Source organism: Haemaphysalis longicornis, unplaced genomic scaffold (genome assembly GCF_048455015.1).
Source record: "Haemaphysalis longicornis isolate Haplotype H1 unplaced genomic scaffold, Haemaphysalis longicornis Haplotype H1 scaffold_1, whole genome shotgun sequence".
NCBI classification, from domain to species: Eukaryota; Metazoa; Arthropoda; class Arachnida; order Ixodida; family Ixodidae; genus Haemaphysalis; species Haemaphysalis longicornis.
The window spans coordinates 213,576,958-213,594,204 of NW_027526203.1; the positions used below are offsets into that span (position 1 = coordinate 213,576,958).

Genomic DNA, 17,247 nt, shown 5'->3' on the forward strand with positions numbered 1-17,247 from the left:
CGCTTGAAGTGTGCCCATGCGGAGACGAGACTGCAGCTCCCCTACTTAGGTCGCGAGACCTCTGCAGTTCCACTGGAGTATACACTTGTGTCGTAGCGGGCTTAGGGAAGCATTCGCACCTTGAGGGGCCACTGAAGCCATCATGGACGTATGTGCGCTACGAGAACCGTCGCCAGATGTTGCAGTTGCTCCGCTACGAAAGTGAGAAGTTCTGTTGCCGTAAGGTTAGAAGAATCAGGATGTAATTCCCGAAGCGGCGCTGAAGTGGCAGGTGGAGGAGCAGGTGCGTCGTGGTGCTGTCCCCGTTGCGCAAACGTCGCGCGACGTTGCACTGATGTGGCAGTTGTTGAAACAGGTGTTTGCTGGTGCTTCGCCCGTTGCGCTAAAGTTGCACGACGTTGCCGGATACGCTTCATTTCTGCTTCTAGCTCCGCCAAACAGTGGTCCAGAGCAGCCACGCTATCCGCGCAATCCGAAGTAGAAGGCAATGGTTCCTTGGGTTCCTTGCGGGTATTGCCTGGTGGTTGACGTCGCCGTTTCACCGCAGTAGCGTAGGTGTGGTCACCGAGTGGTTGGCTCCCATTTGGCTCCGTAGATTCGTCACATTCCTGTTCTGCTAATACTTCATACCTGTTCGACAGTGCTAACATATTGCCAGTGTCTGCCGTAGCTTTGTTTTGGCGCGTTTGTCGACAGTTTTCCCGCAGTTTCCCTGTTGCGCGGCGCTTTGTTGGGCACTTCGCAGACGATATGTCGTGGTCGTTGCTGCGACACAATGAGCAGCGATATTCTGGCGTTGTCGGGGCTTCCATGTCTGCGTCCTTTGGAGGAGTCAGACAAGAGGCCTTCATATTGCCACAGTCAAGTCATTGGAAGGCAACTCTGGGGCACTCAAGAAGCACTCAAGAAGCGCCGTCAATCCCTCGTTCGCGCGAGATTGGGTGTGCACGGAAACACCCCGGCTAAAGGAGGAAGAGGACTTTCTCGCTCGCGCGGGCTTCCCTCAGCAAGCAGAGTTGCCATTAGACTGCTATAGGGTTTTTGGTCTCTTTTCTTATTAAACTATACCCCTTACTGTTGACCAGTCGCTACGTTTACGCCACAATATGTCCAGGACGTAAACACTGGTAGCAGAATATCGCGGACGGCTGGTACGGGCTAACCCGAAGGATACACCCAAAGTAGTAAAGGCAGGAAGGTGGTTCCGAAGGACCACTTAAGGTGACGAGGCATGTACGGCTGCGCCCTAGGTATCGCGCCGGCACCACCTTATGAGTTGGACAGGTGAGGTCGCTTGATCCTGCCCGACATCTACTCCACTCACAACATATCTTTTGAGGTAGGTTCCGGAGGTGAGGTAGGCTTGGACTGGGAGGGTAAATTTTTCTGTGACCGGTATCGATTGGAGGGTCTGCAGTTTGGCGGTGACTTCCAATTCCAGGGTAGGCACCCACACAGAGATCGTGTTGGTGGGGCGGTGGTAAGTGTAGCCACTAAACCCTGTGGTGCCGAGACAACCATCAAGAGTGCGTTGCATGAGTTGATTGGGCAGTTTGGACATATCGTAGGCGCAGCGTGGCTTGACAACCACCTTGTACGACCCTGCAGATGTCGATATCAGGAGACCAGTTTATGGGAGATTCTGACACTGGCGCTCGGCGCTGCAATCTTGGTAAGTCAGGTCAGATGCTGGTACCGAAGGGCGTTGCATCGCCCTCTTAGGAGGCGGCGTAGTTGCAGGAACCGTAGGCGTACCTCGTAGCTGGCCGGAATTCAATGAGACACAATCCATTGCTGTCGAGAACTCCGGGGCCACGCCCGGCGTCGATGAGTCATGGTCCATAGGCGCGCCGTGTTCCGCCGGTGGAGGAGTCAAGAAGGGCGGCGCAAGCCCACGTGCGCCCGTCCGCTTGCCAGAGCAGCCAGCTCGAGAACTGGTAGCACGTGCTGAAGCGGCAGACATCGGGCGGCATTCGCGGATCTTGAAGCGGCGAGTTAGGCCTAGCCGCCGAGCGACCGGCAAGGCATTCGTTGCAGAAGGCGGTGAGAGCCGAAGCGCCCTCCGAGGTACCGGTTTCGAAGCCAGGAGCACTCAGAACGTTGATGGTGTCCGTTCTCGTGCACAAGGAGTTGTATGGGCGCAGGAAAGTCGTTGCAAAAGGGAGGAGCACAGAGACACGCCATGTGTATTCTCGTCTCATCTTTCTTCTGGGATTCGGGGACCGGTGCCGCCCCCGACAATCATCATCATCCGCGGCGGCAAGGCCTTCCATTTGTATTCTCGTCTCATCTTTCTTCTGCTATTCGGGAACTGGTGCTCACCCCAGTAATCATCATCCGCGGCGGTAAGGGGTTCCTTGTGTATTCTCGTCTCATCTTTCTTCTGTGATTCGCGGGCCGGTGCTCACCCCGGCAATCATCATCATCATCATCATCGGCGGCAAGGACTTCCATGTGTATTCTCTCATCTTTCTTCTATTCGGGGGCCGGTGCTCACCCCGGCAATCATCATCATCCGCGGTGGCAAGGACTTCCATGTGTATTCTCTCATCTTTCTTCAGCTATCCGGGGCCGGTGCTCACCCTGACAATCATCATAAGCGGCGGCAAGGACTTTCATGTGTATTCTCTCATCCTTCTTCAGCTATTCGGGGGCCGGTTCTCACCCCTACAATCGTCATCATCAGCGGCGGCAAGGACTTCCATGTGTATTCTCTCATCTTTCTTCAGCTATTCGGGGACCAGTGCTCACCCCGACAATCATCATCGTCCGCAGCGACAAGGACTTCCATATGTATTCTCGTCACATCTTTATTCAGCTATTCGGGGGCTGGTGCTCACCTCCACAATCATCATCATCAGTGGCGTCAAGGACTTCCATTTGTATTCTCTCATCTTTCTTCTATTCGGGGGCAGGTGCTCACCCCTACAATAATCATCATCAGCGGTGGCAAGGACTTCCATCTGTATTCTGTCATCTTTCTTCAGCTATTCCGGGGCCGGTGCTCACCCCGACAATCATCATCATCCGCGGCGGCCAGGACTTCTATGTGTATTCTCATCTCATCTTTCGTCTGCTATTCGGGGACCGGCGCTCACCCTAGTAGTCATCATCATCCGCGGCGGCAAGGACTTCCTTGTGTATTCTCTCATCTTTCTTCTTTCGGGGCCGGCGCTCACCCCGGCAATCATCACCATCCGCGGTGCAAGGACTTCCATGCGTATTCTCTCATCTTTCTTCTTCTATTCGAGGGCCGGTGCTAACCTTGGCAATCATCATCATCGTCATCCGCGGTGGCAAGGACTTCCATGTGTATTCTCTCATCTTTCTTCTATTCGGGGGCCGGTGCTCACCCCAGCAATCATCATCCTCCGCGGGGGCAAGACTTACATGTGTATTCTCTCATCTTTCTTCAGCTATTCGGGGGCCGGTGTTCACAACGACGATCATCATCAGCAGCGGCGGCAAGGACTTCCATGTGTATTCTCGTGTCATCTTCTATTCGGGGGCCGGTGCTCACCCCGACAATCATCATCATCTGCGGCGGCAAGGACTTCCATGTGTATTCTATCATCTTTCTTCAGCTATTCGGGGGCCGGTGCTCACCCCGACGATCATCATCATCAGCGGCTGCAAGAACTTCCACGTGCATTCTCTCATCTTTCTTCAGCTATTCGGGGACCGGTGCTCACCCCGACTATCATCATCATCCGCGGCGGCAAGGAATTCCAGGTGTATTCGCGTCTCATCTTTCTTCTGCTATTCGGGGGCCGGTGCTCACCCCGGCAATCATCATCATCATCAGCGGTGGCAAGGACTTCAATCTGTATTCTCGTCTCATCTTTCCGTCTCGCAACCGATCGCATATACGCAGCGAGAGTGGTCGAATGGCCTGGCCTAGAGGCGCCAGACTACAATTGGCTAGGAATCCCGCAACGTGTACAAATCACTTCCGTGTCCATTTAAGACACACTGAGTGAATTTGATATGCGGGTTTTGATTTGCGGGTTTTCACTGTCGATGTTCACGCCTTTAGTATTTATTTACAGAGAACTGGCTGAGAAAAATTTATTCTAGGGTCCTTAGCTGGAAAACCCTGACAATTTTAACCAAACGCTTGCGAATAGCGTGAGTCGGCTGTTTATTTGCCAAACCACCTGGTCCACGGCGGCACGCTTCCTTTGGTTGCTTTCCTTCATCCGTCAATAATAAAATGTGGAGCTGGACTTTTTGGTGATATATCCTGCGTTAAAAGAGGGCGAAAATCTGTGGCTAAGAGACTCTGGGAAGTAGCAGTCATTTATTCGGGTATGCGCTACTTTCTCAGTACTTTAGCCTAGTATTGATTAGATAGCTATTGGGCAAGAATGTTGGGGCTTTTATAAATTAGTTGCACTTTTTATGAGAACCAGCAGAACTATTAACACTTTCCGCAGCCCCGCTAATTAGCCACGTTGAATGTCTTTAACGAAATTGTGTAGAAATATGGTTACGGATTGCTTATATGCCTTGAATAAAGGTATTCAAAATGTGTAGGACCTCGTACTGAATGGCTTTTAAGTTATTACGGAGTAGATACTGTAAGAAGAAAAACTTCGTACAGTATCTACACCGTAATTAACATGTGTAATGCGGAACACTGTACGAAGCAAAAATGGAGTTCTTTCACGCATTGTCAACTTCGAAATCGATACCATTGTTATCAACATATAAAAAACATATCTCTATATCCAGCGGCGCGACGTAGACTTTACATGGTCTGAAGATACAGGTGTTACACAAATTTCACAATCGCCTTACGCACTAGAGCAAACATCCCTACCGCATTATACAAACCATGATCATTTCCATGAAGTGAAATACAGGCAGTGAAGAACCATCCACAATAGATACATTTTATTCAAATACAGTAGAATCTCGATAAACGGAAATCGCTTAAACGGAATTGCCGCTTAAACGGAACAGTTGCCTGGAATTTGGTTGGTTTTGTATTCAGATAACGTAAAAAAACTCTCGGTAATCGGAACTAAAATTTCTGCATCACCCTGTAAAGAGAACCAGAAATGGAACTTGTGAAATCCACTAACATGCGAATCAGCTTTTTACGGTTCCGGCTGTTTCGTTCTTGTTCTTTTCTTCCTCCATGCTTTTTTACCCTTGTTGGCCTCGTAAGCCTCGTCTCGTAAGTGGTTAGCCGTGTTAGCGCTACGAATGCAACATCGCAGTTCTTGTTCCAGTCGTTCGGTCTCGATTCTAGACGCCGAGGCTACAGGCCTCACCTCCTGGCGCCTCGTTCGTGCTATCGTTGTGCTATTCGTCCTTCATTACCACGTTGTCGTCATCTAAATTCGGTGGCTCGTAAGCACTGGCGAAGTTGAGGCCTCTAGCCTCTGTGAAGATGCAGTTGCAAGGACTCAAACAAAAATAATTGACGCCTTTTGTAGTGCACAGCGACTCATTGTTGCCAAATCAACTTTGTGAATGCTGTGCCTACGCTTCTTGTAGTTTTCTTGCTTTCTGAAAACTATCAGCTACAGTCACTTTATAGTGGTTAGAGTTCCATGAAATGCCCTTAGAAGTGTGTACGCACATAAATTTGCCCCTTAGAACATCTCTCTCAAATAAATGGAACTCCGGTTAAACGGAACTCATTTTTCGGGTCCCTTGAAGTTCCGTTTATCGAGAGTCTACTGTAAATAAAGATAAAGCCTTAACTCGCATTATTTGTTTTGCAAACAGCGGTAACTATTTAGGTCAATCTATTGTTATTCACTAATACTGGGCTGTGCCTATTACATCCGTAAAAAGGTTTCGATACTCAAACTTATTTCGACAAACAGATTCGACAAACAGATATAGTAATTGCATCATCTGCCGTCGGTATTAATTTTTGCAGCAATGCTCAAAAGTCTTTGGAATAATTTAGTTACTCCAACGATGCGAAATGCGCGAGGCAAGTTTTGATGCGTGAATTTTAACTTAATGTCGCGATAATTGTTGCGGATCGAGATTTCCAAATGTTTCAATTTTCTTGCCCGCTCGTACGGGTTCCTTGAGAACACTCAGTTCGAGAGTTTGAGTTTTCCGATGGTCATATAGTAGTTGAAGATTGGGATTGTCCAAAACGAAGATGTATTTCCTCAGGATAAGTTAAATAAAACAAGAGAACTTAAAAAGGCAAAAAAAACAATAGAAACTATTTATTCATCGGATTACTTGATTTATTCATACAGTTGTTCCGTTGCCCCGCAAAACAAAGTATCCATAGTTCAAACTGGCAGATGTATAAGCGATAGACTTCGTGAGCACAAGAATTAGTAACTCGATAAGCGAACATCTTGGCATTCATTGCCGTGATTGCAAGTGTTCTCCACTTTTTGGAAAAAAATTGAACTGGGGAGCTCGCTAGGAGCCGTGCCTCACTCACGCGGGAAGTAATAGAGGCACGTGAAACTGTGTGTGCGGGTGATGCTTGGGACTTACGCCGCGCACTGTTAAGCCTTGTACTTAACATCGAATAAAATCTGCATAAACCGCAGTTTGGCGTAGTCCCGCTGGACGCTGGACATCTTGCGCATTTGTACGATGAGTTGCCCACAGAATAGGGCATTGCAAGTGCCCAGGTTTTCTGCCCAACTTCCATAGTCCGTGCCGTCTTGTCCTCTGGCATCGGCGGCGCTCGTTAGGACGCTGTTGCTGTGGGCCTCTGACGTCACTGGAGGATGGAGAGTCCCGCTCTGACCAGAATGTGTGGGAATGTTTGGCTTCTGGTTTATCTGAACTGGCGACGAACTCTGAAATATGAATAGCACAAATTAGTAACATGTTGGCGAACATTTTAGGTAGCACCTAACAGGTTGAGCAAAGGATGGTGCGCATTGTATACTATAGAAACGTAATTGTGCGAATAAATGAACCTCAAAGGCAAGAAGTTAGCCGAAGCTTCATTTTCAGAAGCACTGCGCGCAGTTCACCCTTTCTTTTATATTTCAGATTTGAATGAAACATTGTATTCTGCGGTTTGTTTGGTAAAGCGCGAGAGAACAGTAAAACGGCAAGCCCATGTAGCCTTCCAAAGTACTGTATGCAGAAGCGTCTCTTTGTTTTCGAGCGAGTTTGGCTGGTACCACGGTTTTCTTCGTTTAATCTCAGTTGCAACTTTTGCGGTATACGTTAATAAATACCATACGCCTGGCCAAAATCTTGTTCTTGCTTGGGTACGAGCGACGACCAGAAATCAAACATTTTTCTCCCCTGTTTTTTCAAGCCTGCTCGATCTGCAATTTTTTATAGTGCACGGAGGCGTCTCGCAAACTTTTTCAGTTGGCCCAAGGTTATGCATGCGTTATTGTAGCGACCTCAGAGCAATATCGCATAGGACACGCTAATATTTATAACAGCAGAAGCCGTACGTTTACAGGTATGTACTGCTAGGGAACGCAGCACAGAAGCGGCGCTTTCGTGTCACCCGTTCTGGCGTATGCATAGTGGGTCACATATTCAAGCCCATGTAAGTGTTGGCGCTGTTATAATGCACAGCTTGCTGCTCACTACTCGAAAAGCTGTTTGTTTTTGGAATAGTAAATCTGAGTTTTACAGCGAAGCCGTCATCATAACGTGCAGTCAACCAACTATAGATAGGACACGCAGCAGTGACTGATGTTCTATTATTAAACCCTTAATTTATGTGAACAAGATTTTAGTGAACGACCATAAACTGAGCACTACATTAAAATGTTTTTAAGATATGAGGCAGTTCGCGGGATTTTGTCCCTAGACCTAGAATTCTCTCAAGTTAGTAGTCGTTGTTGAATTCCTTGTTCTCATCATCACCATCATCACCACCTCCTCCTAGTGGCCTGGTCTTATTCTTCGTTTCCTTCGCGATTCCACCCCTTTGCTTCTTCTTGTGTTCTCCCTTCTCCAACTTCCCAGTTTCTGAAATGGTCCTTGACCATTCTTACTTGGCGTGGAGGCTCTTTTCTCGATTTCTGTATTCTTTGAAGCCAGTACTCTTCTCCGTAAGGGTGGTCATTACAATCTTTGAGACCCCGCGATCTCCGCAGCAAGGAAACTCTTCACAGCCGGGACCTACGCTCATCAGAAGTGGTGGGTAATGGCTCCGCGACAGCGGTTCATGACAGATTCAGCCGCTCCCAGGGACGTAAAACACACCTACTGGACTTGTCCTCGTGCTAGAAGACCGTCCCGCTTTCTCCATTCACACCTTTTAGCCCCCCAAATTCTATACACCTGGGAGAGCTGGGTTGCTCCTCCACCGGATCTTCGCCGCATTCTCTTCCCCCATCGCTCTGAACATTGTCCACGGGCGAGACCTGCGTAAAGCGCGCATTCCCAGTCCCCTTCCTATTTCCCGCGGCCCGGACAAGGGCCGCTTGAAATAAAGTTTTTCTTTTTCTCTCATAAACGTCATCTCTGAAGTGACGTCTGAACTTGCTTTTGGACAACATCCGTGGTTTTAGTGGCAATCTCAGAATTTTTTTATGACTAAGCCGTATGTTCTATTCGCCTGTACACACTCGGTGGAATTGGACGATAACAATGACAGCTGTCTGTTATCCCTCCAAGCTGCATGAAACATTCTGACAATCTCATCTCTACACATACCCACTCTTCGACCGTTCATATAAAATCGGGCCTAATTTTTGTTGACAAAAACGTATATACTACAATACATCTTACCACGCACTGTTGTTAGATAGAACCCCATTCCACACAACCGATAGTGTCTATTTCCGACATGTTGTTTAAATCGGGCATAACTTCTCATTTCACTGGTCACCCCTAATTCTCCGCGTTTCTTTGTGTTAACTGTGGTGCTTATTGCATTGCATTGCAGCTTGCCGTTTGTTTTTATTCTGCAAATGATGCCTTATAAATTGCATCCCAAGCTTTTTAATAATTTTGTGTACTTGTAACATCTGTATTTGTTCACCAGTCAAGCCTGATTGCAACTATTACAAGTAAATGAAACTCGTGGTTATGGCCTTAGCGGTCACAATTGCCGGACGATGTTTATAAGATATCTACATTAGATGGAAAGCTGTAGAGCATTCCTGAGACAATTTACTTTGTCGCACACAAATTGCCTGTGTTTTCTTTTTCTACGGACGCCGGGCACGAATGAACCATGAGAGGGTATCTGTGTACAGCTTGGTGTAAATAATAACCTTCTAAATTAACAAGAGAAGCTATTCCAAAAAAACTTTTACACTCTCGAAATTGAGCTGTTAGCTCGGTACCCTAAGGCAGCCGCGCTGCGGCAAATTGCATGTAGAAGCTTCCACTTTGCTCAGCTTCAGTGAAAAGAGTCACCTGCCCTAAATTTTCCCCGAGCTATGAGAGTAACACTTTCAATTAATTGCTTGATTGCAGTGGACCGTGCTCTTCGCGATGGTTAACTCTGGCACTCAGCAGAGCTCAAACCGCACGCGATGGGTCCTCGCGAGCAAGGACGGCGTCGAAGACGCTGCTGTTACCCTCAGTAGGCTATTGGACGCGATCAGCATTTGAGCTTAAAGGGACACTGAAGGGATCTGTAAGCATTGCGCGATTACTAGCGCGAACTGCAGTCCGGAGTTCACAGGCCATGTTTCGACCACTCTGAGTGCGTTTACGCGAATTTATTTAGTAGAAAAATCAATTCGAAAATGCTGTCCTCCTCTCTGCATCCTCGCCCACCTTCTGCGGCGTTTTCATGTGGCGTCAGGAGGAGATGACTTGGCTTGACTGCGCTACTGAACGGCTCGCCGAACTTCCAACAGAGTCAGTCGGCCCAGCGTTTATGCATGGTACAGCGTTTAGTCCGCCGGCCGCCGACGGGTCGTGGCAATTCGTTCGCTCAGTTGAAACTAAGCCACGACACGTTTGTGAATGGAAGAATGTGCGTTTCTTTAGTTCGTCAGTTTGTACACTGTGTCAAGCTCCACGTCCAGGTCGTTTCACACAAGCGCTGCAAAAGCGCACATGCGACGCTTCGCTGACTGGTACGCTATAGTAGGAAAATATAAGGCCTCTTGAAGGCGGGAGAAGAGTCAGCGAAGTAAATATATAAACTAAGGAAATAAAATCAGCTGAAACTTTTACCATACAGCGTAAAACTAGGGAGCAGGAAGCACTTTTTTGTGCTGGGTGAACAAGCACAGCGGTCAGCAGCACGACTACGCATCTGCGAACGCTTTTCCGTCTAAGAAATGCAATTGCTAGACATGAGATATTGTGGAAATTTGGGGGACGCTTACTGCACGAGCACTATACAAAAAATAGTCACATCAGCTGCTTCAAATGCTAAAACTAAATGAAAGTGTAAACTGGTTATACATTATATACCTTATATTTCCGCCGTCAACAGCACTGGCCTGTCTCGAGCGCCAGGTATGATACTTTGCAAGTCGCAAGTTCGAATCCCCGAGGGTATTTCTTTTTTTATTTGTAAGCTGTTTTTTTTCGTTTTTGGCCGATGTTTTTCATACTGAGTTCATCATTTTCGGGCTGTAACGTTCACTGCTCCACGAGCGAGTTCGCAGAACGCGCGCAGACTGACGTGCTAGCCAGTTCTCGTTGGCGTGCTGTTGCCACAAGCACCGACTGCTTACGGGCAGTGGGCACAGGCCAGAATCAGCAGATCTTTGGCCTGGTGTGAACACGCTTTTTACGATACAGGCATGAGTGAGGTATAAGCTCCAAATATGGGGGAAGAGCGCATGGCATTTGAGCGTCTGCGGTGACGCGGAGAGCGTTCGTCCGCTGCGTAGACCTCGGCTAGTGATTGCTACGATTACACAAAGCCGTCCTAGGATGCTTATCTTAGGCATTTTACAGCCGACAACACGGCAGAAGCGCGGTATGGCGATTATTGAGATATTGAGAATGCCTATGCAACGATAACGTCGGATGTCAAGAATGTTGTTTTGCAGAACCGAAACCGAAATTTGTTTGAATGCTATTCCTGGATATCGTCCAATCACGGTGCACCTCCTCCTGTCGTCACAGCGTTTAGTTGGTGCGGCCGCCGCTGACCGCGCATGGTCGTTTTTCTTCTTTCGAGCTTTATAAAATAATTGCCGACTTGTCAACCGGATAAACGATGAAAAGTGTGTTAATTTGAGCCAGTGTACGCAGTGCACGCAAACACGGGAGCTTGACAAATTCACTTCAGTGTCCCTTTAAAGTCGACCCGGGTCGTCTATAGCAACTAGACCGTCACCCAACAGCGTCGAAGCCGTCCCGGCGGCTTTTACGGCACGGGTGCCTGAAGAACAGAAGCGTGCTGCTGGATTTGTGGCGGGAGTTTCACGTCTGCCACGTAGTTAGCGTATTATACACCGAACAGGGCTCAGTGGCTAGTGAGTCATGCTGCTGAACCCTAGGTCGCTGGTTCGATCCCAACTGCGGTGCACTGCTTTTCTGATGGAGACGAAAAGTGAAAAGACCCATGCGTCGACATTTCGTAGCCCGTTAGAGATCCCCAGGTGCTACGGTGCATCTTATAGCCAACGTGTAGCTTCGGCGCTTTAAACACATAAAATTTCAACATGAAACGCAATCCTGCCAAGCTCTCGGTTATGTCCACGGTGCCTCGGCGGCGAACGCCCCCGTTTACAAAGTAAGCCCTATGAACTTCCACCGTTTTAAGAGTTGGGACGACGTTGACGTTTACTTTATGCAAGTTTTCTATGGGTTTTAAGAAGTCTCGGTAGATTGGTTCAAACAGGTATGCTCCCAGAATGCGTACCTCCACTTACTGTGTGGCTCGAATATTTTCATAACTAAGAAAAAAAAGAGAGTAAGCGCCATCACCGACATCTCTTGCGATGCTCATTCGTGTGAATATAAAAACAGGTACAGCCGGTAAAACGCTTGTCTATAACAGCGATTTCAACTTCAACCAGCTACATCCGAAAACTGCCCAAACATTCTCGTTCAAAACATGTCGGAGGCAAAAGCAAAGGGCTAAGACTTCAGAATTCCGCAGTAGTTTTATTCAAATCCCGCTCCGGCGGGGCAGGATAGGGCTGAGAGTACGAACGCTGTGTTATAGACAAGCCTTTTACCGGCTGTACAGTCGTAGTTATTGTTGTGTTCGTCGCAGTGAAATGCGGCGGTAGTATACGCTCGACCATGGCAGGGGGCGGAACCAAGATATGAGCCAAGTTCGTTCCAATCTTGCAGCGACACTGTTTCGATTTTGACCAGAGTTCTACAGGTAGATTCTGTCGAGAGCAGGTGTAAAAGCGCACTGTATGCCACGATAAAACCGCCAAGATTATGCGTGCAAGCATTCAAGGGCACAGTGCTCGTCCCTTAGCTCGAAATGTCTTACGGCCTGTGGCACGTTGATGGTGTGCGGAGTGGCGGGAACACTGTAGATCACCCTCCGCAAGAAATTCCAGGCGTTGAAGTGGTCCCAACGCGAGAAGTAACGCTCCGAAGGCGACGATCGCGCGGCGGCATGTTCCTTCTGGAGTTCCTTGACGAAGTAATCGCGCATGTTCTTGATCTTCGCCTTCACGGACTCCACTGCAAAGGAAAAATCAAGCGCGGTACTAAACAGTCAATTTGGGAAACTGAATGGGAATAGTAACTGCGCACTTCTATGGCAGGTGCAACTTTCCGCTCACCGCAGTTCCGTCAAGAGTGATTATTCTTGAATTGTTAGGTGTAACACAACGTATTTTCGCACAGCTCGTAGTGGTGGCAAAAGCTTGCTTTACGCGCCGTATCAAGTTTAACACGTTCCTCTGCAAGGCAGCAGTGCCATAGAAGCTATCGCACTTACATTAATGGGCGGCCACATTTTCTAGTGGACGGCCACATTTCACAACTATTTCTATTTCTTTAAACTATTTTTACAGTGTACATCATTGAACCAACGCCTTGCTACATATGACATTTCACTTTTCTGCGGGGATCTTACGAGGTTCCTGAGCACTCGCTATTTTGAGCAAGAATGCGAATGGTAAAAAAAGAGAAAAAGACGAGAAGCAAAACACCAGGCTGGATCGACTCGATGAAACAGAAAAAAAAAAAAAAAACTCGCAGTCATTTTGGAGTTGAGTCGCGATGAGTTGTATCAAAATCCTATGAGCGCACTTGTAGTGATATCAATGGACCCTATGCGAAATTGCTTGGTGATCTAGCAACACTGATGTAAACAAGACCGTCCGCCATATTGGTACGGGCGACGATCGCGAAGTCTCGCATTGTTTACTGTGGAAGAGTAGGTGACGGTAACGCGGTATGGCTCAAACTGGACTGCGTTTTTCGGGTCCCGACCACGGATTGTGGACGAAGGACTCGTCTGCGCTGCCGACTGTGTCTGAGGACTCACACCACTCGTGGTGCCGCGCCGAAGACCCATCCGAGCCCAGCGCAGCAGGGCATGCCGCCTAGCCACCGAGCCGCATTGCTCGCTTTCATCGGTGCGGACAAACACGTGCGACTCGCAGTAAGTAAATCTTTGTTTTTTCCTTGACGCGAGTTAACCGGTATGAGCATTTGTACAGCACTTTGTTCACCGTTGTTTACCATGTAAATGCGTAGCGGGGACCCTGTTGCAGTAACCCTGAAAGAGGAAAGCGACAATCGCCAGACCGTACCGCTAGTGGGTGGATTAGGTATTTTCAAATGCTGTACATCGAATTTACGGGACGATTTTTGGCGAAGATGTTTACGGAAAGGTTGCGGCCGTTTTCCGTGACGGTCGTCCGCCCGCGCGTTTGCCGCAAAGCATTCGTGCTTTGCGGCGAAGTCAACTACAAAAGTGCACATGCGCCTTGAATTTTCGTTTTTGTGTGTGTTTTCATTATTTATTGCGCATGTCCTGCCGCAAAAATCTGTTTGTGCGTCTGGCTTGTCCTTTTTTGGCAGTGGGATGGTTGTGGTAGCTTCTAAAGCGCATGTTTTGAGTGTGCCCGAACAGATAATACCGTAAAACCTCGTTAGCTCGAACTCACTGAACTAAAATTTTTTTTTTAAATTCGATGTGTCATCGGTATAGCCAGAATGTTTACCTGTTTATCTGGAAAGGTTTTGGAAGTGAGTTCCAGATAATCATAATATTGCTTGCTTAAGTTATGACGAACACGAATATGCAGGTACTGGTATCATTACCCACGGTGAGGTTCTCTTGAAAGTACATTAACACATCAAGCAGCGATACTTGCACGCTCGAACTTGAAAAACAATTTTGACATCATTGCTGTTTGAGGTGTAGATTATTGCCCTTGCAACATGTTAAGCAAGACACAACATCTGGTCATTTTGAGTAGAGATATTCCTTGCGGCCACTGCTTTCTGCTCTGTCCCTTTAGCATAAACTGTAGCGGACTAGTCCTGTTCTTCCCTGAGTGCTATTTACTGTTACTCTCTCTGTTCTTGCAGGTTGGGCCTCATCCATGTGGTCAGCAGCTGCTTTCGCTCCCAGAGAAAAATTGACCGGCCCTATGTTGTGTGCCTCACCTCTGAGATGGACAATGGGGCGATTGTGGAGGCAGCGTGCGAGTGCCCGGCGGGTTGCAGTGGAGCATGCAGTCACATCCTGGCATCTGTACTCGTCCTCTTGCAAGCCCAAGGTTTTAAAGAGGCGCCACCGGAGCTTGCGTGCACAACTGCCACAACAGTGGGGACGTCTGAGACAGCAGGGCATCAAGCCAGCGAGTGTCCAAGACATTGACTGGAGAAACCCGCAAGAAAATGGCCCCTCCCTTCCCTTGCCAATGCGTCTGTTCGGCGCACGTCGAGTGCAGGAGCAATGCGAGCAGCAATAAAGTGCCTTGCAAGCGCTCGGGAGAAAACTTGGTAGCCTTTGGAATGGGTTTTTGCCTCAGTTTTGCTGGCCTCACGCCCCGCCCCCCCCCCCCCCCCCCCACACACACACACAGTAACAGAAACGAGGACTGGCATGTCACCTGGAGGGTCACCTATGAGCTACCAGCTAGCATTCAAGCAACATCACGCCGTGGTCATCTCGCGAACACGCAGAGGCTGGGCAATGTCGTGTTTACTAGACCGCTGCATGCAGGGGTGCGCGAATGCTGTTCCATTTATATCCACAGTTCGCTATGTTGCACGCGCTATAAATCAGCGAAGTATTTTAATTTACTTGGATTTTCACTGTGGATACAAAAAAAGCAAAACCACTCAAGCTGATGCGCGGTGGACTGATGCAACTCAGGCCGTTTTTTTTTTTTTGATGAAAACTTGAAAATTGCTTCACCTACCTACATCATTGGCCACTATCATTACGTCGGAGGCATGCATGCAGTATGTGACAAACTAGAGGAGTGAGTGTGTATTTTAGTCGCAAAATATTCGACAGTAAATACATCGCTGCTGAAATGACAATGGGCAACAAGTTAACTTGACGTAAACAAACCTGTCAGCCCGGCAAATCGGGAACCAAGTGCAGAAACTCGAATTTTCCAACGTCAGATCATCATAAAACAGTGTACGCCACTTCCGCAACGACAGGCGGCTAAATGCACCGAAAAGAAACTAAAAACATACTCCGATACCGTGCGGGCCCGCCACAGAGGAAATTTTCAACCGCGCCGTGACGGGGTAGTGCGGCAAGAAAAGTTTACAGCCCTAGATAAGATAAAGGCTCGTGTAGGGGCTAAGCGGTACCATTTAACAATGAAATGAAGCGGGCGTAGAGCCACAGGGACGAGTGAAGAAATAAAGCCTAATTTTGACAACGTGTGGTACTGTTTCCCCGCTCGAGCGCCGCTGTCAGTCATAAATAGGTGACGCACGCTCAGGCTTCATTTATAATACAAAGGCTGAACCACGGAACTCCAACGCAGCTGTATTTTTCATCCGGACAGCGACTACGAAATCCCGCGCTTAGCGAACCAATGACAAATACTCGCTCCCAGCGCAACGCGCTCAGCGTGTCACAAAGGTTGCTCGCGCCGGCGTAGTTCGCGTCAGAAAGTTCATTCAAGAGCGTGGAACTTCACGTGCCTTTTCTCCATCTGGACCGGTATTTCCTCGTTGCGTGCACTGCGGCACGCAGCAATGCTACAGCATTGTAGTCCATCAACAAGTGCGGTCAATGCCCGCCTTCTATGTTTTGCTACTTGGTTTCGGTTTCAAACGACCGTACCAAAATGGCGGACCTAGTTACCGGAGTCGACGTGAGATGGCGGGGCGCATTTTGCATAGGGTCTATTGCACTGGTGCGCAAACCATTTCTTATAAACAAAATCGTGTTTTTAACGTTTTAGTTGAGTTGACATAATGGGGAACGTAAAGTGTACGAATGTCTTCTGCTCCGTTAACCTTGTCAGGGACGCACTGCACTTGTCACTGCGAGTAGGTAAATCCGGCTGGATGAACCATTTATAAGGAAAAGGTGTACGTTTTAAGGAAAACGGCTCGATTTTGCGAAACGATTGTCTTTATCATGTTTTCTTGAGTGTATATTGTCACTTGAGTGCGCCATGACTGAGCGCAGATCGAAACACACCGAAGAAACTGTACTGCAGTACGAAAGGCGAAGCTATAGCGTTGAATAAGACGTTGGCATGTTGGACTTTCTGAAGTGAGTGATCAAGGTGCATTTCCCATGACACCATTTCCGTGAAATATACACGTAGTGCTTCCTAACATATCACCACTTAGGATGGGTCTGTTGAATACATTAAGACGAAGTTTGCAGACTATAAAACGCGGATTAAAAATAAAAGCTGTTTTCTTGCTAGCACAGAGTTTTTTTTGTACACAGTCTTTGGTGCAGTCGAGAGACAATCTGGCGATTTGCCAACTCATTACCTTAAATTTTAATAGCACGAACAGACGATGATAACGGGAGAAATGAGGGAGCCATAGTGTCCACGGCAGGCCGCCTGGGCTACCAAAGCTTTTTGTTTCCCTGGCGTAGCGCAGTACTGTGTGTGTGTGTGCGCGCGCGCGTGCGTGCGTGCGTGCGCACGTGTGTGTGCGTGTGTGCGTGCGTGCGTGCGTGCGTGTGTGTGCGCGCGCGTGTGCGTGCGTGCGTGCGTGCACGTGTGCACGTGTGCGTGCGTGTCAAGCTATGTGCTAGACCTTAGAATAATTTTCCTCTAAGTATCTTTAGTGTCTGCCTTTATCTGGAGCGATTATCAAGCCGCACGAATTTAAAAAAACTATAATCGAAGCACCCGAAACTCATAAAAACAGCTATTTCCAGTCGCGCAGGAGCCAAGTTAACTAAAAAAAGTTGTAATGAGGTCCCGTTTTAAT

At 48.1% G+C, this 17,247-nt stretch overlaps 1 protein-coding gene across 1 annotated transcript; it reads right to left on the reverse strand.

The window, feature by feature from the left end:
• Positions 1-6,453: 6,453 nt before the first annotated feature.
• Positions 6,454-13,066, reverse strand: LOC144157196 (uncharacterized). Its single transcript, XM_077688411.1, has 3 exons — positions 13,057-13,066; positions 12,344-12,540; positions 6,454-6,794 (listed from the first exon to the last, which is right to left on the reverse strand). Exons 1-3 carry the CDS (start codon positions 13,064-13,066, stop codon positions 6,495-6,497), a joined length of 507 nt encoding a protein of 168 aa, XP_077544537.1. The 3' UTR covers positions 6,454-6,494.
• Positions 13,067-17,247: the final 4,181 nt, after the last annotated feature.

Bases quoted from the DNA above. Each gene is read 5' to 3' on its own strand.
- LOC144157196 (XM_077688411.1), bottom strand. The intron at 6,795-12,343 runs GTAAGACATTTC...TTCATATTTCAG, and splicing joins CCATCAACGTGCCACAGGCC to AGTTCGTCGCCAGTTCAGAT.